This window comes from Oryctolagus cuniculus, chromosome 18 (assembly GCF_964237555.1).
Source record: "Oryctolagus cuniculus chromosome 18, mOryCun1.1, whole genome shotgun sequence".
NCBI lineage: Eukaryota > Metazoa > Chordata > Mammalia > Lagomorpha > Leporidae > Oryctolagus > Oryctolagus cuniculus.
The window spans coordinates 11407691-11430521 of NC_091449.1; the positions used below are offsets into that span (position 1 = coordinate 11407691).

At 64.3% G+C, this 22831-nt stretch overlaps 2 protein-coding genes and 1 non-coding gene across 4 annotated transcripts in view; 2 read left to right on the forward strand and 1 right to left on the reverse strand.

Annotated features, from left to right (window-relative positions):
• The first annotated feature begins 966 nt into the window (after nt 1-966).
• Nucleotides 967-22831, forward strand: part of ERCC1 (ERCC excision repair 1, endonuclease non-catalytic subunit) — a 50575-nt gene continuing 28710 nt past the window's right edge. Inside the window, exon 1 of the mRNA XM_070062100.1 lies at nt 967-1058. The gene's annotated coding sequence lies outside the window, so the exon portion shown is untranslated. The remainder of the gene's footprint in view (nt 1059-22831) is intronic.
• Nucleotides 1107-1193, forward strand: TRNASTOP-UCA (transfer RNA opal suppressor (anticodon UCA)). Its single transcript has one exon. It is a non-coding gene; the product is annotated as a tRNA-Sec (tRNA).
• Nucleotides 3817-10205, reverse strand: FOSB (FosB proto-oncogene, AP-1 transcription factor subunit). 2 transcript variants are annotated; one of them, XM_070062099.1, is made up of 5 exons: nt 9538-10203; nt 7277-7597; nt 6949-7056; nt 5966-6121; nt 5687-5825 (listed from the first exon to the last, which is right to left on the reverse strand). In XM_070062099.1, exons 1-5 carry the CDS (start codon nt 9661-9663, stop codon nt 5823-5825), a joined length of 714 nt encoding a protein of 237 aa, XP_069918200.1. In that variant the 5' UTR covers nt 9664-10203; the 3' UTR covers nt 5687-5822. The 2 variants fall into 2 exon arrangements, with proteins under 2 accessions (XP_069918199.1, XP_069918200.1); XM_070062098.1 differs by having other exon boundaries at nt 3817-6121; nt 9538-10205.

A 22831-nucleotide genomic window follows, 5' to 3' on the forward strand; every position in this document is an offset into this window, starting at 1 on the left:
AGATGAAAGTCAGGAGTCTTCCTGCAGGGGGATGATCTTATTGTCAAAGCATTGCCCCTCTTTTTAAAAAAAGTTTTATTTATTTGGGATGCAAAGGGACAGAGAAAGATCTCCCATTCTACTGGTTCACTCCCCAAATACCCACAATCGCCAGGGCTGGGCGGGACCAAAGGCAGCAGCCTGGAACGCCATCCTGGTTTCCTGTATTTGGAGTCCAACACTCTCCCGGGGTGGCTTTAGCAGGAAGCAGGAATCAGAAGCCGGGGTTCAGAGCCTGCACTGGAACCCAGGCCCTCCAATATGGGGTGGGGAATTCCCCAGGCGGCGGCTGCACCGCTGAGTCAAACTCTCACCCGTCTTCCAGGACTGGTTTGGAGAACCCAGCGTGGATCCCCCCCCCCACCCCAAGGTGGGTGGACTGGGGAGGGGGGTGGTATCCGTTTCTGAGCTTCAGGTCGCTGATTGTAAAACGCAGGTGTATCGCTTCTCGCCTTTTGGCTAAGATCAAGGGTAAAACGCAGGTGTAGCCACTGATGTCCTGTAGGGTCTACACTCCAGCGGCTCCTGGAGCCCAGCAGACGCTCGATTTGAGGAGCGCCGAAAGTCCCTGCAGTTCCGCAAAACGAACAGCAGGTGTCGCACCAGCCCGCGCACCGCCTGCTCAGAGCGTCAGGGGCTGGGCGAACTGACTCCAACAGGAGCCCACTTACTCCTGCGCAGAAGAACCCAGATTGTTTCCTGGAACGGCCTTCGAAGGTCGAATTATAAGTCTCTCCTGTTAAAAAAAAAACACAACTGACTTTTTGGGGAAAAAAAAGATAGAAAAAGGAGGGGACTCCTGGCCCTTTAACAGCCAGCCAGGTTTCTGGACGCTGCTTCCCAGAATGCGCGGCGCTATGTAAATGAGAAGGCTTCCAAGACCAGGAGGACTCAGTCCGTCCTCAGCAAAGGTCACACTTTGGGAGAACACCATGGTGATAAAAATCCAGACGGAGATTCTTCGTGTTGAAATGGGCCAGATCGTGTCACAGCTTATTCTGCCACCACAATCCTAAAAAGTAAGTAATGCTGAGCCTTATATAGCGCTGCGGGAAGGAGGTTATTTCGCCCGGATGATCCTCAGTGGTCTGGGGTGCAGGCTTCAAACCTGTAGCTGTCTAGCGACAGAGTGGTTCAATTCCACCTTTCGGGCGCGCTTCGATTCGATTTTTTTTTTTGGATTTTTTGGGAATAGCTGTGGCCAGCAGCTCGCTGGATGCCCTCGGGGTTGCTGCGCCGGCTGTAGCCGGCAGGGGTCGCTGCGGCGCGTTCTCCGGCCACGTGGGTGGCCCTCCGGGGGTCGCGCAGTTCTTGCAGTCGGTCAGAGACGACTCCAAAGCTATCGGGCGCCGCGGTGTGTGTTGGGGGGGTACCTGCGGCTGCCGTGGTCCTCGTCCGGAGCTCGCTTGTCTGGCTCGCGCACGCCCTCGTGGGCTCGCTCATCTTTTAATCACCGAGACACTTACTCATCGGTCCGATGATGCTTCGCTTGTGGGTGATTTTCGTGCCTCCCTCCGACCGGCATCTGCAGAGCGGGGGCTGTCCGGGGCGGCGCTGGCCCGGCGAGGTGGGGGAGCCCCACCTGCAGCCCCGCGGGTCCTACTCACCTCCGAGGTGGCGTCCAAGGGGAGTCCTAGCAAACCATAGGAGGCCGGCCCCTGGGATCTGGCCTGGGTAGCAGGTGGCAGACCCTGGGAGAAGGAGAGGGCTTGGCTGAGAGGAGCGGGAAGTGTTCCCGGTCAGGAGTCGGGGTGGCCCTTTAAACCAAAAACCACCTTTAACGACTGGGGTGCAGCTGACGGCACCATCCATCCGCGAAGCCCCTCACCAGAGCCCCATTCTGTAGATGAGGTACCCGAGGTGCTGGGAGAGGAAGGCTTCCACCCGCAGGGCTCTGGGGCGCCTGGCGCGCTGCCCCCTGCTGCTCCGTGCTGTCCGTCTGAAGCGGCCACGCTGCAAGTCCCCAAATCTCTCCCGACTCCTCCTCCTCCCCGCCGCCCAGGCCCTGTCACCTCACCCCGCCCCGCCGCCAGCCTCCCCCTTGTTCTCCTGCCCCGTCCTGCTCCTCCCCCTGGCCGCCACCCTCAGTCCAGTGGCCAGCGGGGTTGCTCCTGAGCCAGACCTCCCTCTGCACTCCTCCGCCTGGCGCCCTGGGGCCGGCAGCATCGCTCCTGCCAGCCCGGCTGCCCGCCCCTCCGCTCCAGTCGCCCTGAGCTCCCTCGGGGTTCCAGGCCGGCTCTCACCGACAGCTCTTAGCCCCAGCTATCTATCAGCCTCAACCTTCCTCTACTTCCTCTCGCACTCGCCATATACCCCCCTGGGGCTCCGCTCAGCTGTCCCCTCCTCCAGGAAGCCCCCCCTCCCTGTCCAGGTTGGGTGCACCTGTTGGGCTCTCCCAGCTCTGCCTGCTCTGGGCAGCCCTTGGCCAAGGGACAGGGCTTTGTCACCCCCTGGGCTCAGAGTCTTGGGGGGCAGGGCTTGGGGCTCAGTCCCTACAGTGCCCTCAACACCAGCCAGCACAGGGCTGGGCACGCTGAACCTGCTCCATGCATTTTCTGAATGAAGCAGTAGGCTGATTGTTCCACGCGGCGAGGTCTCGTGCCCATTCATTCACTAAGGCATCCAAGCAACCTTGGACCACCACCGGCACTCCCAGAAGGCTTTGCACCAGGCCATGGGACAGCCCCACTGTGTCTCTGGACAGAACGGCCACGGGCTCTGTGTAGTCAGCCTTGGGCCGGTCCCAGTCTGCCCATGACACAAACGCTCACATAAAGGCAAGGAGAGTGGCCAGCATTTAGCACCGCGGGGCAGGGGACACGTGGGCCGCCCGCAGCGCGCCTGGTTCGAGTCCGGCTTCCTGCGGAAATGTGCTCACTGGGAGGCGGCAGGTGGTGGCAGGAGGGCCTGAGTCCCTGCGCCCACGTGGGAGACCCCGGATGGGCTCCCAGCGCCTGGCTCTGGCCTGGCCCCTCCCTGGCTGTTGCGGGCATGTGGGGAGTGACCCAGCGGATGAAGACCTCCCTCTCCCTCTCTCTCTCCTTCCCTCCCCCCCTCCCTCCCTCCAACAAAGCTGAAAGTAGACACATTTTAACAATGTGAAGGAAGCTCCTTTTAAGAGGCAGCATCCGAGCTGGGCGAGTCCCAAACCCTCTGCTTCTTGGTTCGCGCGCACGCTGAGTGGACGCCCCGTGACCGCACGTGCCCACGGCGTGCCTGTGCTGTTTCAATCCGCGTCCACGGGAGGCGACGATCCGAGCAGGGAGTTGGCGTACCCAGCACCCCAGCCTGCATCGTTTCTTTGTGCTGGCAAATTTCCTTTTTTTTTTTTTTTTTCTTTTATGCTGGCGAAGTTTCTATTCATTATCGTTGACCAAAGTGACCCTGTCTGCTATGGAACGCTGGAAGTTATTCCTCCGGTCTGACCGCACCCTGCGCAGTTTGTCTTGCGCCTCCCGAACTTTTGTTCTCGCTCCTGAACAGGCAAGGGCTGGCAACAAATCCCTCCCTCGTTAGGGAGACACAGGGAACTCAGCACCTCCGTCCCTCACAGGTGGTGTTGTGTGAGGAGCCTTGTGCTAGAACAGTGTGTGGGGGGAAGTCCTCCTGGTAGTCTAGCTCTCTTCCATCCTGCTGCAGGCTGATCGACTCGCAGGAGTTCCAGGGTGTGTGTGTGTGGGTGGGTGTGGGTGGGTGGGTGGTCACTCTCACTTCCGCTTGCTGAAAAGAAGGCAGATAATGGGCGTCGAGAGAAGATAGACATGGCGGCCCTCTGGGTGCATTTTTCAGAGCTTTTTATTGGCAACAGTGCAAAACCAAGTAGGGAGGGAAGCGGCCCAGCCCCTCCAAGGTCAGGTGCAAAATACAAAAAGAATCACAAATACAGCAGGGTGGCGGCTGGGAACTCAGCACATTGTGGTGAGCAGGGGCAGGCCGCGCTCACGGTCACGGTCTCACATGGGCACCCGGGACTCTCCGAGAGACAGACCCCAGGAATCTGTGGTCTCTCAGGCTCACGCAACACAAAACCGCGTGTCCCCACGAAGCCAGGATCAGAAGAACTGGGAGCATCAGAGAGGAAGAGACGGGAGGAGAGAGACAGCCAGAGACCGGGAGAGGCTGAGACGCCCGGCACAGGGACAGAGCGGCCAGGGACAGGCTGAGGCCACCCGCCACGTGGCGCTTCCCACGGCACCGCACCCACGCACGGCCGCCCGCGCCGCTGGCCCTGCAGCAGTGGTCACACTCGCGCGCACACACACCCATATATAATATATTTATTTATACATAATAGATATAAGTGCCTTTCGGAGCCCAGGAAAGGGATAAATAGCTAGGGACGGGTCTGGGGTCCGGGCCGGAGCCGGAGGGGGTGGGGGACAGGCGCGTGGAACGTTTCCCATGCAGCCGGGAGGGCGGCGCGCCCACCCCCGGTATTAAAAAATACACATCTGCCCGCGACGAGGTGCAGGGGCTGGGACCTGGCGGACGGGGGGCTGGGGCCTGGGAGCCCAGCGCCTGGGACTTGGCTGATCCCAAAAGGGTGGGGGGTTGGGGGCTGTAGCCTCAGCCCCATCGCGATGCGGGAGGGGCGTCCTAGGCTGGGGGAAGGCGCCAGGCCTAGAAGAAGAAAGGCCAGGGCCTGGGGCTGGGGGTCCTGAGACAGGGGGCCACGTGGCTGGGTGACTGTCACCCTCTCTCATGCCGTCACCTCCTCCTGGGGAGGAAGGAGGCAGGTGGGGATGGGGAGGCCAGGGAGAGGCTCTGGGGGGTGCGGGGCGCGATCCCTCCGGGAGGGGCTCTATCCCCGGCTCCACGCACAGTCGGGCGCTCATTTCACAGTTTCAACGCCCCCGGCGGCGGCGCCCCTGCTGCCATCACCAGAGAGGCCCAACAAGGGGGTGGGGGCGGGGCGCTGGGCAGGGGGCGGCTGGGACTAACACTGCAGCCAGCAGGTGGGGCTGGGGCGAGGGGGCCCGGGCCCCCGCAGCGCCCGACCAGAGCCAGGCTTTCTGGGAGGGAGCAGCGGGGCGCCCCGGAAGGAAGTTCACATTTGAGAGTTAGTCTGGGGAGGGGGTCTGGGCAGCCACTGCCCCCCAGGGGGTCGAGGGGCGCGACAGAGGAGGATCTAACCCGTGGAAACGCAGGATAAATTAGCTCAGATCGGGGTCGGGGTGGAGGGTGTCTAGGGGACACCAGGCTGGTTGCCCCCATGTAGGGTGGAAGTGGGAGACAGCGGGGCGGGGGTGCATTTCCTTGTTGGACCTCTCTGGAGAGGACCCCGGCCCACCCCACAGCCCACCCCGCCTCCGGCCTTCCGCAGCCGTCACCCCCCACCCCCGCCCACCCAGCCCCAGCGCGGGCACAAGGCCACTTGTCCGTCCACGCCCTCCCGGCCCCCTGCCCCCAGAGTCACCGGCTGGCTCTCAGGCCGCGCAGGGCGCACAGAGCTAAGAGGCGGCGCCGGACACAGGGCGGTCCTCCCGCGCGGCGGCGGCGGCGGCGGTGGCGGCGGCGGCAGTGGCGGCCCGGGGTCTGACACGCCGCACCCCCACTGTCTCGTGCCCCCCGCCCCCTCCTCCGCTTCCAAGTCTCTCTGCCTTGCGGGTTTGGTTTGTGTCTAAAGGGCGAGAAGGGAGGGCGAGTTCAGGGGGTCGGAAGGCTGGTCGCTGCCGCTGGGGCGGTGGGCGCCGGCGAACGCGGAGACCTCCGGGCAGGTCAGGACAAACGAGGAAGTGTACGAAGGGTTAACAACGGGGAAGGGGTCGCCGAGAACTTGAACTTCACTGTGTGTAAAGAGAGAAGCCGTCAGGTTGGGGGGCGCGTCCTGGCCGGTCTGGAAGGGCAGGGGCGGTGGTGGCGGGGGCGGCAGCAGCCAGCCGAAACTGTCTTCCTTGGCGGCCGCTGGCCCCGGCACATCTCTCACCTCCGCCAGCGGGCCGGGCCCGGGCCCCTCTTCGTAGGGGATCTTGCAGCCCGGTTTGTGGGCCACGAGCACAAACTCCAGGCGCTCCTTCTCCTTCTGCAGCTCGGCGATCTCCGATTCCAGCTCTGCCTTCTCTTCTTCCAACTGATCTGTCTCCTGAGGCCGGCACCGGGCGGGGCAGGGCGAGGGGAGGAAGGGCAGGGCGGTCAGCGAGGGCAGCAGTGGGTCCCGCTGCCCTGGACCTGCTGCCGAGGCCGGGCCACGGAGCAGAACCACCCCGCCACACACAGAGAGAGACCCCCCCCCCGCCCTGCTATGCTGTAGATCTTGGGGCGAGGGTCCTACTTCCTGGGAGACTCAGTCTCCCCATCTGTGTAATGGGCCACGGGGAAGGGCGCCCGTGGGAGCCTCAGAGGTGCAGGCAGCACTTGGAGGTTTGTTGAATGACTGAGCAATTGTTTGAGGGTTTACTGTGCTTTTAACAGGCTTCTGTGTGTCACTGCTCCCACAGTGAGCAGTGAAGGGGGGGACTTCTGGGCTTCCCCAAGGGTCCCGGTCAGCCTGCAGGCGACCCTTGGACAGAGGCCGGGCTGTGGTGAGGGCCACCGGCCACGTCGGGAGAACACGGCAGGGGCTGCCTGGGGCCGCACAAAATAATTCAGCTTCGCGAGCTCTCCAGGAGGAGCCTGGGAGATCGGAGGAGGCTGGAGGACGTTGGGGGCACGGAGGCGCTGGCCCAAGACCAAATGGGACGGGTGACTGGAGCCCCCTGCTGCTGCAGGCTCACATCTGTCCTCCCAGGGCCAAGCGAGGGCCAGGGCAGCAGCGGACAGGAGCCCGGGGCCGCGCGGGGCTGGCTGAGCGCGAGTCCAGCCGCGCCTGCACCTGCACCACTCGTCCTCAAGCCCAGGATGAGGGCCGGCAGGAAAGGGGAGGGGGACAGAGATGGGGAGAGCCCCCCCAGCCCCAGGACCCGTCCTCACCGCCTGCAGTCTGTCGGTGAGCTCCCGCCGGCGGTTGCGGCACTTGGCTGCTGCCAGCTTGTTCCGCTCCCTGCGAACCCGTCGTTTCTCCTCTTCCTCGGGTGTGAGCTGAGCAGGAGGGAAGAAGCCGTAAGCCGGAAGCTCCCTGCACAACCTGCACCCACCCCACACCTTCAGTTCTCCCAGGAGCCAAGGAGGAGGCCCCGGCCGCCCGCAGGCAGAGCCACAGATTCTGCAGCCTTGACCAGTGCTGGCACCCACCCCAATGACTGAGCCTCCCTTGCTCCCGCCCCCCCCCCCAGGCCAGCTTCCCACGCCCCTTACTCACCGTCTCCTCTCGAGGTCTCCTGGGCCGAGCCCTGGCCGGGCGCGTAGGCCCAGGTGCGCTGGTGGCTCCGCTGGTGGACGGGCCACCACTGGCACTGGCTCCGCCACTGCTGTAGCCACTCAGGCCGGGCGTGGAGTAGCTGGTTCCTGGCATGTCGTAGGGGTCAACGGCGGGGGGCTGGGAGGCCAGGGGCTGCCCCTGAGACTGGGCCATGGAGGAGATGAGGGTGGGTTGCACGAGCCACTGAAGGTCCTGGCTGGTTGTGATGGCTGTGACCGTGGGCACGAAGGAACCGGGCATCTCCCCGACACCGGCGCACTCCTACGGGGTGACACATACACACACAGGCGTAGACACACAAACAAAGACGCCGACACACACCGAACACACGCCGACCCCGTGAGTGAGCACAGGGCGAGCGGGTGTGGACGTGTGTGTGTCACAGGCAAGAAGCCACACCACCCACCCCTTCCACTACCCCGTGACGCAGTGGCTAATGAGAGGATTTCTGCTCTACTGGCTTCTACCTCCTCCTTCCTCGGGGAAAGGTTGCCCGGTTCCCGCGGCCGGTGATTCACACCCCCGGTGCTGACTCCGAGGTGTGGGGGGGCTGGTGGGGAGGAGGCCGGACGGAGCCGGGTGACAGAACCCCGGGACGGAGCCACAGCCACACACACAGCCACAACACCCCACCCCCACCCCACAGACAAGGGGAGGGAGAAGGAGAGGCCTTAGGCCAAGCCTCCCTCCACACTCGCACGCCCCTCTGTGCGGGGGGCCGTGCAGGGGCGGGGGTCCCAGTGACAAGAACACCCCCCCCCTCCGCACACACGCACCCGGGTCGGGGGGAGGGGGACGGACAGGCAGGCCCAATAGTTGAAAACGTTTCAAGTAACTGTTTCTCCCCAGGGTGAGACTGACGAGTGACAGGTTAGGGTGCACGGAGAGATAGAGAAAAGTGACGACCTGGCTCCCTCAGACTGCGGTGGAGGGGGACCGGTGCGGGAGCCGAGCCCCCAGGCCCAAGGCGCGATCATCTCTCTCCGCCCCCCCGCCCCAGCCCGCACACGGAACCCGGGCACCGCTGCAGCGGGCGAACTACTCTCCCGGGGGGCGTGGTGTGGGACGGGCCGGCCCGCCGGCCAATCAGCGGCCTCTGAGCGCAGCGGAGGCGGGGCTCCTGGCGACCACCTGGCCGGTGCCCCCCTCCGGCTGGCTTTACGCGTCCGGTCCGGAGACCCAGCAGAGGGACATCCGGGGGGCGCGGGGAGAGGGTCGGTGCCCATGCGTGCCTGGAGGGGACGGCGGCGGCCACCACCGCAGAGACCCCAGCGCGCACACCGGCGCCCCCCGACCGCCCCGCGCCCGGGAGCCGGGAGACCAGCTCCCCGCCAAGTCCTCGCAGACCCATGGGGGTCGCAGAGAGCCGCGCCCGTCTCCTCGCTTCTGCCTCTGGGGGCCCCTAGAGCAACCCCAAGCGCCCAGGACCCGCGGGTTCCGGGCACCAGGCCGGGGGGAGGGAACTGCGCCCCACAAATAGGAAGAGAACGCTCATTGGCCGGAGCCCGCGCCGCCGCAGCCAATCGGAGCGCCGGGCTGCCCCCGCCCTTAGCAACGTGGCCCCAGCGTTCCAAAATAGAACGCTCCGGGCGTCAGGGGCGGGGCGGCGGAGGGGGCGGCGCGCCGTGCGTGCCCCGCGTCAGACGGAGGGTTCCAGCACGTCAGCCGTTACGCACGGGTCCCCCGTTACGTCTCCGCGCAGGAGGCGGAGGCAGCGCGCCGCGGGTTCGAGGCCCGCTCTCCCGCCGGGCGGAGGGCGGCCCTGCGCCGCGGTGGGCGCTCGGAACGAGCGGGAAGCTGCTGGAAGCTTCTCCGGGCGCGCCCCCCCCCCGCCCCCCAGCTGCCTGACGGCGCTGGCTCCAGGCTGCGGAGCGGGGCCGGGAGGCAGTCCCGGAGCCGGCTGGAAGTTGTCAGCCTTCCCACCGCATACACGTTGCACGGAGGGAGGCGTCCCCGCCCCCACCCCACCCCTCAGCTCGTCCAGCTGCGGTTCCCGCCGCGCTCCGCACACACACGCACGAGCCCCCTGCAAGCCTCTCTCGGTCCCCTGCAGTTTGCAAACTACGCCGAGAGTCCGTTCTCCCTCGGATCCCAGGTTTTGGCGCGTCTTTCTGGGCGGTGGGCTCGCTCGCTCCACCGCCCCAGCCTTGCTTGGCTTTGCCTGGTTTTTGTTTGTCCCACAAAGTAGCGCTGGAACTCACCTGGGAGGCGGCGGCGGTGGGCGGGCTGCCGAAGGAGTCCACCGAAGACAGATACTGGGACTCGGCGGAGGGCGAGGAGCTGCACCGGGAGCCGGAGTCGTAGTCTCCGGGGAACGCCTGGAACATTTCCCTGGGCACAGGGGGGCCCCTGTGACCACGCTGAGGTCGCCGGGAAGCCAAGGCTATGGCCGGCTGGGGGAGGCGAGGTGCGAGTCCGGGGTGAGCCGAGCGGGTCCCCTCGGCGGGCGCGCTGTCCGGAGCAGCCCGGGGAGGGCGCGGGTCCCGTTCCAGCCAAGTTCCCGGGCGGCCCCTCGGCCGCAGGACTCAGGGGCGCGGGGGGTGGCTCCCTCGGAGTCGGGCGGCGCCGGCCCGCTGCACAGAGTCCGGCTCGGGTGCGGTGGTCTCCACGCGTCCAGCAGGTCCCGCGGCGGGGGAGGAAGCGGCCAGCAAGACGAAGAAAAAGTCAGTCGGTGCCCCAGAACCAAACGGAGAACTATCTCGAAGAATCCTTCCGAAAACTCTCTCCGGAACAGAGAATCAGGGTGATAACCAGCCGGCGTCCCAGCCCCCAGGAAGAAGAAGAACCACAATACTCCAGGTCCCGCGCCCCGTCCCGCGTGTCCCCGCCGTGGCCGTGGCTCTCAGTCTTATGAATGAAGCCCAGAGCCGCCAGCCTGTATTTATACGCCGGGGACCCGCCCCCCTGCTGACGTCACCCGCCCGGCGCGCCACAAACTTCCCCAAATCGCCGGCCCCGCCGCGCCGAGCCCCGCGCCGCTCGGCAGGAGGCCCGCGCCGGCCTCGATCCGGTCGCTCGTGCGACCCTCGGGGCCCCGGGGGTCTCGGGGGCTGCGTCCCGAGCCGCTCGGCGGGAGGGGATCCCGACCCCACCTCCCCGGAGTTCCTGTGACGCAATTAGCCATATAAGGAGCTCGGCCGGCGCGGCCGACTGTTTGTTTGGTATCCTAGCAATGACGTCAGAGGGAATCCCTCGCTCGCGCGCGCGCCTGCGGAACCCGCCTGCGCCTGCGCAGTGCCGCGCTGCCCGGGCGGCGCAGGTGAACTGGTGCCTGGCCGGGAAGACCCTCCGCTTTGGGGGTCCCCGCTGCCTCTGGCGCCCCCACCCGACCCGCCGCCCCTCTGTCCTGCTGGCGCAGCGCCCCCCACCGGAGAGAAAGCGCAGTCGTCCCAGGAGAGAGCCTGGTAGTGCGGTGTAGTCAGGCAGGCGGGGAAACTGAGTCCCGAGCGAGGTGGGAGGTGCGGTGGGGGGGACTCAGAGGCTCCCCCCGGGCTCGCCGTGCAGGCTGGGGCGGCGGGAGCTTCAGTTCCCACCGGGTGAGCTCTGGCGCTTGGAAAGATTGTGGGTTTGGAGGGGAGGGGAGGGGAGGGGAGGAGGAGAGGGGCTGGGGGCGAAACGGCCTCCTGCCGCTGTGCAGACGGGGGTGGGGGTGGGGAATGTGTGCGTGTGTGTGCGGTGGGAGCAACCATTCATAATAATAATAAAAGCTATGCTGTGCGTTCAACATTCACCAAGTACCAGCTCTTTTGCCCTGGCTTTCAGCACAAGTTTGTAATCTTTATTTCTTTTAAAATATGTATTTATTTATTTGAAAGAGTTACACAGAGAGAGGAGAGGTAGAGACAGATAGAGAGGTCTTCCATCCGCTGGTTCACTCCCCATCGGCCGAAACGGCTGGAGCTGCGCTGATCCAAAGCTAGGAGCTTTTAGCTTCTTCTGGGTCTCCGACGCGGGTGCAGGGACCCAAGCACTGCTTTCCCAGGCCACAGCAGAGAGTGGATTGTAAGTGGAGCAGCCGGGACTCGAACCTGTGCCTATATGGGATGCTGGCACTGCAGGCGGCAGCTTAAACCGCTACACCACAGTGCTGACCCCAAGATTTGTAATCTTTAACCAGCCCTGGGAGGCTCGGGAGGAGTGAAACGGTCTGCAGAGAGGCGTATGTGGTTTGCCAGGATTCCCCAGTGAGAAGGCAAACCCAGAACCGCCAGGCTCCCGGGCTCCTGCTCTCTCCACCTCCTGCCTGGCGCAGGCGCCACACTGAGAATCCGGGGCTGGAGCGTGCGTGCCTCAGTGAGGTGGCCTCCGTTTGCCGGGGTGTTGATGAGCTTTGCAAGGCCCTGGAGCACTTGCCGTGTGCTGCTCCAGCCTCAGAGCTCAGCCACGGTGGTGGTGGTGGGGGGCATAGGGGGCTCAGGTCATTGTGATGCCACAGCCCCCAGTTCTTCAGCACCTGCTGAGTAGGGCGCCACCAGCTGCCTCACAAACCCAGACCCCAGCACTTCCCTCCTAGGGTCCAGAGGGGGGGCACCTGGCTCAGGGTCACACAGGGGCTCCCAGGCTGAGCAGGACCGGGCAGTGTCCTAGCTCACAGGAGAGTCCACACACACACAGCCCTCCCGAGGCTGGGGAAGGGAGGGGTGGGGCAGGAGGCAGCACTTAGAGGACGTTGACCTTTACAAACGCCCCTACCCTGGGCTCTCCGGCCGCCCCCTCTGTCTGCCACCGGTCAGGAGGGAGGGACAGGGACTGGGAGATGACGCAGAAACCACCAGCCGTGACTCGGCCCGGGCATCAGACAGGGAGTGACCCTCGCTGTGCCGTCCCCTCCAGCCCCACATCTCCACTTCCACAAGAAGAGGAGGCCTGCGAATGCCCGCAGGCAGCCCCCGTCCTCTCCATCTCCGCCACAGACTCGGGTGCAACGTGGTCACTCGTGGGCACCCGGACGCGCACCTGTGTGGACGCACACCAGCAGCTGCTGCACATACACGAGGTGACGGAGGCCAGGTGGGTGGGATGGGCCCCAAAACACACTGGGGACCCCTAGGCCTTTACGTCAGATGAACAAGTGTGCTCACACGTACAACACCCAGAGAGCACAACAGCAACTCACACACATAACACCCAGAGACCACGATAGTGACACATAACACCCAGAGACCACAGCAGTGACTGACACACACAACATCCAGAGACCACAGCAGTGACTGACACAACACCTGGAGACCACAACAGTGACACACAACAGCCAGAGACCACAGCAGTGACTGACACACACAACACCCAGAGACCACAATAGTGACACACACAACACCCAGAGATCAAGACAGCAACTCACACATACACACAACACACAGAAATCAAGACAGTGACACACACAACACGAAGACCACAAGGTGACACACACACAACACACAGAGACCACAAAGTGACACACACAACACCCAGAGATCAAGGCAGCAACTCACACATACACACAACACATGGAGATCAAGACAATGACTGACACAACACCAAGACCACAAAGTGTCACACACACAATATCCAGAGACTGTGACAGCAACTCTCACACACACACATCACCCAGAGACCACAATAGTGACACACAACACACAGAGACCATGAAAGCAATTCACACACACACAACACCCAGAGATCAAGAAAGCAACTCACACATACACACAACACATGGAGATCAAGACAGTGACTCACACACACAACACCAAGACCACAAAGTGACACACACACAACACCCAGAGACCACGGCAGTGACTGACACACACAACACCTGGAGACCACAGCGGTGACTGACAGCACACAACACCCAGAGACCACACAGTGACTGACACACACAACACCCAGAGACCACGGCGGTGACTGACACACACACACAACACCCAGAGACCACGGTGGTGACTGACACACACACAAGCCAATGAGTGCGTGTCCTGCAGAGGCATCAGGTGCTCGCCTCTGCACACGACAGCTACAAGAGTTGGTGACACGCGGGTGGGGACGGGGCACAGGAAGAGCACACAGCTCCTGGGCTGCGGGAGGACTCCGTGACGGTCCTGGCACCTCGTGACACTTGTGCTGTTGTTAAGGTCCCCTGACCTTGACCCACGTAGACCCTCCTCCCATTCTGTGGCCCCCTCAGTTGGTCGTGAGCACGGTGCCTAGGGGAAGTCGCCCCTGGACACACACACACACACACGGTCACCCAGATGGGCACAGCACCACATGCACACCTGCCTGTACAGCACCGGACACATCTGTCAGGCTCCCGGGGGGGTCAAACCTGGAGCGCTTCCAGGAGGAGGAGGCCCCAAGGAGCTGGCCGTGCATGGGGGACGGAGCCAGGGAGACGCAGCCTTGTGCCCTGCAGGGCTGGGGGTGGGCAGCAGAGCCCAGATTCTGCCCAGGGCGTCTCTGTCCTCCCCGTGGCCAAAACCCTGGTGACCTCCACCCTCAGTTCCGCACCTGGTGAGCGGGAAGCTGGGATGCGGCAGTCGTGGGAGAATCCTCCCGGCTCGGAGCAGGTGGGGTGGGGTCAGCTCCCCTGCTTCCCATCAGATCAGTAAGTAAACAAAGGTGCCGGGTCAAGTGTCGGCTTCTGCAGTGACAACGTTGTTATTATCCCCATCGGCCAGATAAGCAAACTGAGGCTGGAGCAGGCTCTGTTGCTAGCTGCTCTGTGCGGACGAGGACGCTGCACCGTTACTGAGTGGGAGCCTCCGCCCCCCCACTCCCACCCCTACCCGAGCCCGCGCCCAGGCTGCGGCTCCCAGGACGTCCCGTGAGGAGCGCAGCCGTGGGAGGAGGGAGTGTCCGTGGGCGTGCCTCGTGTCCTACTGCCACGGCAGTGACCTCCGTGAGGGCACGCCCAGGCCAATACTGAGCAATGCTGGAGGCCTTCTGGCGGGGTGTTCCCGGAGTGTCAGGGAGGCAGAGTGGCCCGGATGGAGGGCTCTTGGCCGACCCCTCCCAACATCCCAGGAGGCCTGGTGTGACCTCCAGAGCCGGCTGCCCTGGCCGCTGCTCTCCCCGCTCTCCCCCTCTCCTCTCTGTCCCAGCCCCCTCCCCCTCATCTTCACCTTCCTTCTGCCAGCAGCACTGTTGGCTCAAACCCTCCTCCTCCAGATCGTAGCCCTGATACCCCCTCCTCCAGGAAGCCCTCCGTGTGATGCCCAGGCTGGGCCAGGTCCCCTGCTCCTGGAGTCTCCGCTCGCAGCTCTGCCTCTGCAGGTCTGACACCATGGAGAGGCGGGTGGTGGGGGCTGGGGGGAGGCTGGCCGGGTCACTGCTGGATCCCCCGCATGCTGCCAGGCGCGCGGCGGGTTCTGGAGTGAGAGCCCCACCACCCGCTCACTCATAAACGGGGACAGCAACACGTCCGGGGCGCTCGCTCCTTCACCGCGGGCTGGCGGGGGAACGCATCATAGAAAGATGGGAGGAAGGGGGTCTGGTTTATAGAATCCCAGCCGTGGAGACAGACAGACGGGCACAGGTGTAGACAAACCAGGTAGGCACGCACATGTCCCACTGTGTAGACGGGCATAGGGCCAACTGCCCACGAGGGCAACAGGTGACTGCGGCCGCACACGCACACACACACACACATATACAGGTGCACGTGCACACACATGCATACACACATGCGCACACACACACGCATGCGCACACACACATACACGCATGCGCACACACACATACACGCATGCACACGCCCACGGCTCACTGCTGCAGGCACAGGAGAGCTGTGCGTATCCCAAACTTAGCTGAGCACAGGTGCACACACAAAGGGACAGAACCACAGCCCGGGTCCGAAGCGACGGCTCGGAGCCCCGTGGATGTTTGCCCTGAGCTCCACCTGCAGGTGCATGGCCCGGAGCCCCTGCAGACCCACTGGCACGGTCGGGGGAACACCCTCCTAGCGGCCGAGGCACCCAACCCCACAGCTGAGTGCCTGGGCTCGAGTCCTGGCTGGGCTCCCGAGCCCCAGCTTCCGGCTTGTGCGCACCCCCCGGAGGGGGGGGCAGCCGTGTCTCCATACACACCCTCACAGCCACACACACGGTGGAGGGCAGGGCAGGCACACCTGTGTGCACACACACACACATGCTGGTGCCAGGTGCGTCTCAGGTCCTGGGCCTCTCACTGCAGGGGCTGCCTCCTCCCCAGCTGTCACTGGCTACAACCATTCAGGGGCTGGAGCAAGCCAGGAGGACTTCTTGGAGAGGGTGGGTCCGGCAACCCCGGGGACGCCCAGGTGTCCTCTGCCTCCCCCAAGGCCGGCTGTGGGGACGGAGTGAGCCTGAGCCTGAGCCGCGTGACCCGGGGCTGGTGGTTAAGGCCCCGGCTTCCTTGGCTAATAAGAACTATGTTTGGGCCGGCGCCGCGGCTCACTAGGCTAATCCTCCGCCTAGCGGCGCCGGCACACCGGGTTCTAGTCCCGGTTGGGGCGCCGGATTCTGTCCCGGTTGCCCCTCTTCCAGGCCAGCTCTCTGCTGTGGCCAGGGAGTGCAGTGGAGGATGGCCCAGGTGCTTGGGCCCTGCACCCCATGGGAGACCAGGAAAAGCACCTGGCTCCTGGCTCCTGCCATCGGATCAGCGCGGTGCGCCGGCCGCAGCGCGCCAGCCGCGGCGGCCATTGGAGGGTGAACCAACGGCAAAGGAAGACCTTTCTCTCTGTCTCTCTCTCTCACTGTCCACTCTGCCTGTCAAAAAGAAAAAAAAAAAAAAAAAAAAAAAAAAAAAAAAAAAGAACTATGTTTGCAGGGGTAAATGAGCTCCTATGGGAAGAGCCGAGGGCAGGCTCTGGCACGGAGGTCACGCTCGCGCCGGGGACACCCACGTCGGGATCAGAGGGCCTGGGTTCCATTCCCAGCCTGCTTTCGGTTCCAGCTTCCTGCTAACGCGCACCCCAGGAAGCAGCCAGGGATGGCTCAAGTAACCTGGGCCCCTGCCACCCCCACGGGAGACTTGGATGGAGCTCCAGGCTCCTGGCTTCGGCCTGGCCCAGCCTTGGCTGTTGCTGGCATTTGACCAGTGAACCGACACATGGGAGATGTGTGTGTGTGTGTGTGTGTGAGACCACCTTCCATGTTAAATAACTAAGTAAATAAATATTTCCAGGCAAGTGTCAACTTTTGCAGTAGCAGTAGCTGTTATTAGCCCACTCACCAGATACACAAACTGAGGCCTGGAGCCCCCCCGGGGGCTGGGGGAGGGGGCAGGGGAGGCCCTACCGAGCCTGGGCAGCCTGGGCTGGTAGGAGCTGGCGCTGGGCCCCAGGGTGCGTGCAAGCCACCTTCTGTGACCCCGCTGCCCTGTAACTGCGCAAACAGGCAGACCCCAGGCCACCCCCGGCAGTCCCCGGCCGCGGCCCACAAGCCACAGCCTCCCGTCACACCCACACGTGCTTCCTCCTGGCCCCTGGCCGGCCGGCCGGCTGGCTGGGGCCTCCCCGCCTCGCCTCCCCCAGCGGCCCCGGCCTGTGGCTGGGTGGTCTCCGTGGTCTCCGGCCAGAAGCCACCTCGCCCCTGACTCAGGCCCCTGCCAGGCTTCTCGGGCCCCCGCAGCCAGACGGCCCCGGCCGGCGGCGGGCCTCGTGCCCGCGCCCGGGCTGGCTGCGCCGCGTCTGTGAATCAGTCCAGCTCGGCTAAGCCGCCGGGGCTGCCCCGGCCGCTGATGTCAGCGGCCAGGTATGCGCCGGGGTTGCTCCGAGGTGACTCAGGCGCCCGCCCCAGTTACCCTGTGGGTCCTGCAGTCACTCCGGGCCTTGGTCCAGGGCAGGCGGCGGCTGGCGGCCGGTGGCGGGCGCGGAGCACCCCTCCCCCGCCCCACCCCCCCACCCCTGTCCCCGCCGCGGGCAGCCCGGGCTGCGGGAGCAGCAGGGCCTGGGGACCGGCAGGCAGGGGCCTTGCCTCTGACCCTCCCCACTCCACCAAGACCAGGACTCCCAGGTGGCTGGGGTGGCCTTCATTCATTCATTCATTTATTCCCGCCAGGCGCTCCGGGCAGGCCTGCGATTGTGCCCATTCTACAGAAAAAAAACTGAGTCCTGGGACCCTTGTGGCGCTTGCTTGCTCAGGCCTGTGCCTGCGACCCCGGCTCGGGACACAGAGAGGGAGCGATGCCACCTTTGGTACTGAGTGTTTTATGCCTGGGTTTCCTAAAGTGGTTCCGTTTATCCCCCTGCAGCCCATCCCACAGACGAGAAAATGGGGGTGCACCAAGGGCCGCCCCCACTCCGGTCCCCTGATGTGTGCCCCACACCCCGCATGGCCACAAGACCGTCCGTCCTGCGCTCTGCCGGGCACACAGCACGTGTGACACAGACGTGTGCGTGCTCAGCGCGCCCTTCATGCGTCAGCCGATCCAGGGCCTCAGCTGCGTTCCTACTGTGCGCCTGGCAGTGCTGGGGACCCTGGGCTCTGCCCTCCCAGCGTGCAAGAGAGAGCTTAGACAAACCAATGAACACATAATTAGCAGTGGTAATACATGCACACCACGCACGTCCCCCGGGACTGATGGCTCCACACACTCAGGCTCACAACTACACACACGCGTGTGTCCCACAGGCACCAGGGCTCCAGTTACACGTTCACCCAGCCCCGGGCGGGAAGGACCAGATGTGCAGTCACTCACTCCCTGCCACACACCCAGTGCCTGCTCGGAGATTCGCCCCAGCCCTGGTCACATGAAGCCGCCGCATCGGGGGTGTTGGAGATGAGCTCTTGGAACCTCCCAGCCGTGGCCAGCTTCCCGGCCACGGGAGCGGAGGACCGCGGCCCGCCTGTCTGATGGAAGAGGCTCTCGGGGGTAGCACAGGCAAGCGAGCCGGAGCGGGGCGGGGAAGGGGCTGCGGGGGGGAGGGCCCCCCGCGCGGGTGTGCGCCCCCGGGAGCCCGCGACTCCCTCCGAGGGCCGGGCGACAGGCCCCCGAGGTGCGCCTGTCTCTATTTTGGCCGTGACTGTTGGGGGGAATGAGACAGCCAACGGCGCGGGAGGCTCCGGACAGACAGCCACGCCGGGGAGGAGGGGGCGCAGACGGACAGGTACCCGGGCGGGGGCGCGGGGCAGACGGGAGGAGCGGGCGACGGGCGGCCGGCGGCTGTCTCAGGGGAAACCGGCAATTTGGGGGCCCGGTTCTCCCCCGCTCCCATCACCGCAGCCTCCCCCCCGCCCCAGGCTCCCGGTCGGGCCCTGCTCTCCGCCCCGGCCGGTCCGCTGCACCCTGCGCGGCCCCGCAGCCTGGCCGGGGACAAACAGCGCTCGCGTTGCTAAGCGACGGCGTTCCACAGTCCGTCGCGTCACCACGTCTGCGCGGGCGTCGGCGCGCGCGAGGGGGGGGGGCGCGCACGGAGACGGCGGCCGCGTCGTTTGTTGACGTTGCTCGGCAACCGCCGCAGTGTTGCCAGGCAACGCCGGCCGACTGTTCGCTGTCTTAAAGGGGAAGGAGCATGTTACAGGCGCCTGCCTCGGTAGGACCCAGGCGTTGCCAGGACTGAAGAGGAGGTCCTTCCTGGGAGTGCGGGGTTTAGGGAGTTGGAGGCTGCGTTAGGCCCCCGAGGCAGAGAAGGAATATGAGGCGGGGGGCACCTGATATTCCGGTTAAAGCATGGATTGGAGACGTTCGTGTGATTATTGATGGCCTGTATGCGCTTGTGGGCACCTGCTCGTGGGAGTAGCTGGCAGAGATGCATGCAAAGAGACCTGGGTTCAAGTGCTCGCTCTGTGACCTTGACCTGTGGCTTCCTCTGAGCCTCTTACCTTCCTGATGAGGAAGATAGCATCACCCAGCTCCAGCACTGTAAGTGTCTGGAGTCCTGTGAAACGCTCGGTGCCTAGTAAGTGCCCTGGACGCGACAGGCCTCCTTATGGAGTCACTGGATCCTGCCCCTGCACCACCGGCTTGTGGAATCCCTGGGCCGGTGTCTGTGAAGTGCTGCAGCAGCCCCGTGCGCACAGCACACCAGGGCGCCGTGACCGCCAGTGGTGTTTTTGTCATTATTTTATGATTTCCGCATTCGACGGAGTGCATGGACGGGCACTAGCAGCTGCCGTTGGAATCCTTGCCCTGCTGAACTCCTGTAACCCCAAACAAGTGCCTTGTGCTCTACTTGTTTAAGATTTATTTATTTATTTGGGGGCTGGCGCTGTGGTGTAGCTTGTAAAGCCGCCGCCTGCGGTGCCAGCATCCCTTATGGGCATCAGTTCAAGTCCTGGCTGCTCCACTTCCGAGCCAGCTCCCTGCTGTGGCCTGGGAAAGCAGCGGAGGACGGCCTGAGTGCTTGGGCACCTGCATCCACTAGAGCAAACTCCTGGCTCCTGGCTTTGGGTTGGCTCAGCTCGGCCATTGTGGCCATTTGAGGTGTGAACCACCGGATGGAAGATCTCTCTCTGCCTCTGCCTCTCTGTAACTCTGCCTTTCAAATAAATAAATATTTATATTTACTTATTTGAAGGGCAGAGTGTCAGAGAAAGTGAGAGACAAAGAGTGGAACATCTTCCATCCACATGTTCACTCCACACATGGCCAGGAGCCTGGAACTCCATCCAGGTCTCCCACGTGGGTGGCATCACCTGCTGGCTCCCCGGGTGCACTAGCAGGGAGCTGGAACCAGCGCTCTGATATGGGCCGCCAGCAACGCATGGGGCGCCCTAAGCCGCAGCCCCTCAACCCAGACCCTTGTACTCCCACAGCCCTGCTTCCTCCTTGAGAAACCCTGAGCCAACCGGCCTCCCAGGCAGCCCAGGTCCAGGCCCCGGCGGGGAGGGGGTCCTCTGTCTCTGGGCACGCCGGGTCAGAGCCCCGTGTCTGCCGCCTGACTCACCAGCTGCGTTATGTAAAGCTCCCAGGATCTGCACAGCGGGCAGGTTACATAAAGGTGTTCCGTGTGCATCCTGCACGTGAGCCTGGGGAGGGACTTGGCTGGGCACGCCTGAGGGAGCCGAGCTGAGCCCAGGCCACTTCTAGGAAGGAGTGCTCAGAACACACGGTCGTGTGCACCCTGTCTCATCCAAGGGAAAGCACACACCCGGGGACCATCGGATCCCTAAGAGGCTTCCTGCTCAGCCGCTCTCTCTCTCCTCTCTCTGTCTCTGTCTCTCTGTCTCTCTCTCTGCATCTTCCCGACCCTGCCCCTCTGCTCACTCCCTCTCTGTCTCCCCATCTCTGTGTCTCCACCTTTGTCGCTCTGAGTGCCTTCCAGGGTCTCCGTCCCCATCCTGGACTCTTCTCTTTCCTGCCCACTTGTTTTCAAAGCAATTGCAGAGCCGGCGTCGCGGCTCACTAGGCTAATCCTCCACCTAGTGGCGCCGGCACACTGGGTTCTAGTCCCGGTTGGGGCGCCGGATTCTGTCCCGGTTGCCCCTCTTCCAGGCCAGCTCTCTGCTGTGGCCAGGGAGTGCAGTGGAGGATGGCCCAGGTGCTTGGGCCCTGCACCCCATGGAAGACCAGGAAAAGCACCTGGCACCTGGCTCCTGCCATCGGATCAGCGCGGTGTGCCGGCCGCAGCGCGCCGGCCGCGGCGGCCATTGGAGGGTGAACCAACGGCAAAGGAAGACCTTTCTCTCTCTCTCTCTCACTGTCCACTCTGCCTGTCAAAAAATAAAAAACAAAGCAATTGCAGGGTGCAAATCCTAGCAGCCCCCGCGGGTGACCCTGACAGCGAGCCCCCTGCCCCCAGCTGTTGGCAGACTCAGTAACTAGTGCAAGCAGGCGGGGGTCCGGATGGCCCAGGGGATGTTCCGCAGGTGTGTTCCTCCAGTCCCACAGCAACCAGCTGCAGGTCAGGATGTGAGGAAGAGGTGGCGGGGGGCGAGTGCGAGATGCTCTCGCGGGGTTCTGGGCAGCAGGTGCCAGGTGCCCGGCCACGTGGGGCCGGGCCGGGCCCGGAGCCATTCTGTGAAGGTGGAAGAGTCTGAGGGTGGAGGCCGGGGAGAGACAAAGGGCAGAGATAGCAAGACAGAGGCTGAGATGAAAAAAAAAAATTAGGAAAGGTTGGGTTTTCCGAGCTTGGTCCACAGAGCCCAGGGCCACGTCCCCACGTGTCTGCGTGACTGTGGGTGTGAGAGGCGGATGTCCAGCCCGAAACTTCCGGGACTCCCCAACAACCCCAGTGCCTGCCAGGCAGCCTTCTCCCAGATACCCACGGGGTGCAGCTACTCCAGGGCTCCTGGGGCCCACAAGGTCAAGCGTAGGCTTGGGTGTAGCAGCTCCAGGCCTTGGGGGAGTGGCACCGTCTTGGGAGCCAGACTGGGCTGTGAGGCTCGGGCCAGCCCAGTGACTTCGCCGGGCCTCAGTTCCTGCGTCTGGAATGGGAATGCTGACAGCTTCTTGGGGAGGGGGGGGGACCACTGCCGTCTCCCCAGGGCTCCGGGGGCAGCGCCTATCACAGATTCTGCAGTTCCACTCTCCAACACCTCTCACCTGCACCACCGCGGCGGCTCCCCTCCTCCCGGCTTCACACTTGTCCCCCAAAGTCTGCTACCTACCCACATGCGCTCAAGGGGTTCAGCTAAAATCAAGTCAGCTCATGTCCCTCGTTGGCTCGAAACTTGTCCGTGGCTCCAGACCTATTCAAAGCCAAAGGCTCCCAACCACCCCCCAGCCCACCCCGACCCTGCACCCTGCAAGCTGAGCTGTGGGTCTCTTTGACCTCACTCGCTGCCACTCCCCGCCCTGCTCCTCTAACAGGCCAGACAGGTTCCTGCCTCGTGGCCTTTGAACCTGCTGCTGCCTCTGATCCCCGTGCCCTTAGCCCAGGTGTCTGTCTGGCTTCTCCCGCCAGCTTCCGGGCCTTGGTGGAACATTGCCTGGTCCTCCCGGCCAACCCGCATGTAACATGCCGAGGCACCGCGCCTCCCAAGCGGCTGTACAACTCATTTGTGTTTATTGAGAGTAGATGTATTTCTCGGTCCCTCTTCCCCGCACTCTCAAAGAGTAAGCCCAGGCGGGGAGAAATCGTGGTCTTGGTCCCCGCAGCAAACCCACGGGGCTCACCGGTGCCTGGCGCGGGCTGGGTGCGCAGTAGATGCCCGCTGGCTGAGCCGCACGTGCGGGCGATTGCGCTCCGAGCCCTGGGTGTGCGCACTCGGAAATCTTCCCCGCCGCGCTGAGCGCTAAGCGCTGCGTCGTAACGTCCGCACTTTTGCAGATGTGAAACTCGGAGGCAGAGAGGGGAAGTCCCTGGGCCAGGGTGCCCCAGCTGTGACGCCCAGAGCCGGGTCCCTGCCGGTCCGGGGACTGCCCGTGCTCCGTCGCCCTAGCGCGGTCCTCGCGCCCTCCGCCGCCTCCGGGGCCCCGGGCAGCTGCACCCGGCCGGCCGCGGGCTCCAGGCGCGTCTCCGAGGTTCCGAGCGGACGGCTCGGCACCGCCGTGCCCCGGTCTTCGGGTCTCTGCGCCCCCTCCCCAGGTGGGGGGGCTCTGGCGACGGAGGCGCAGGGTCCGGGTGCTGGGCTCGCAGGCCCGCCCCGCTCCGGCGCG

Coding starts and splice junctions, on each gene's coding strand:
- FOSB (XM_070062098.1), bottom strand. CDS start 9,663: ATGTTCCAGGCGTTCCCCGGAGACTACGACTCCGGCTCCCGGTGCAGC. Junction 7,057..7,276: donor GGAGACCTCGAGAGGAGACG/GTGAGTAAGGGG, acceptor CCTCCTGCTCAG/CTCACACCCGAGGAAGAGGA. Junction 6,122..6,948: donor TCACCGACAGACTGCAGGCG/GTGAGGACGGGT, acceptor TGCCGGCCTCAG/GAGACAGATCAGTTGGAAGA.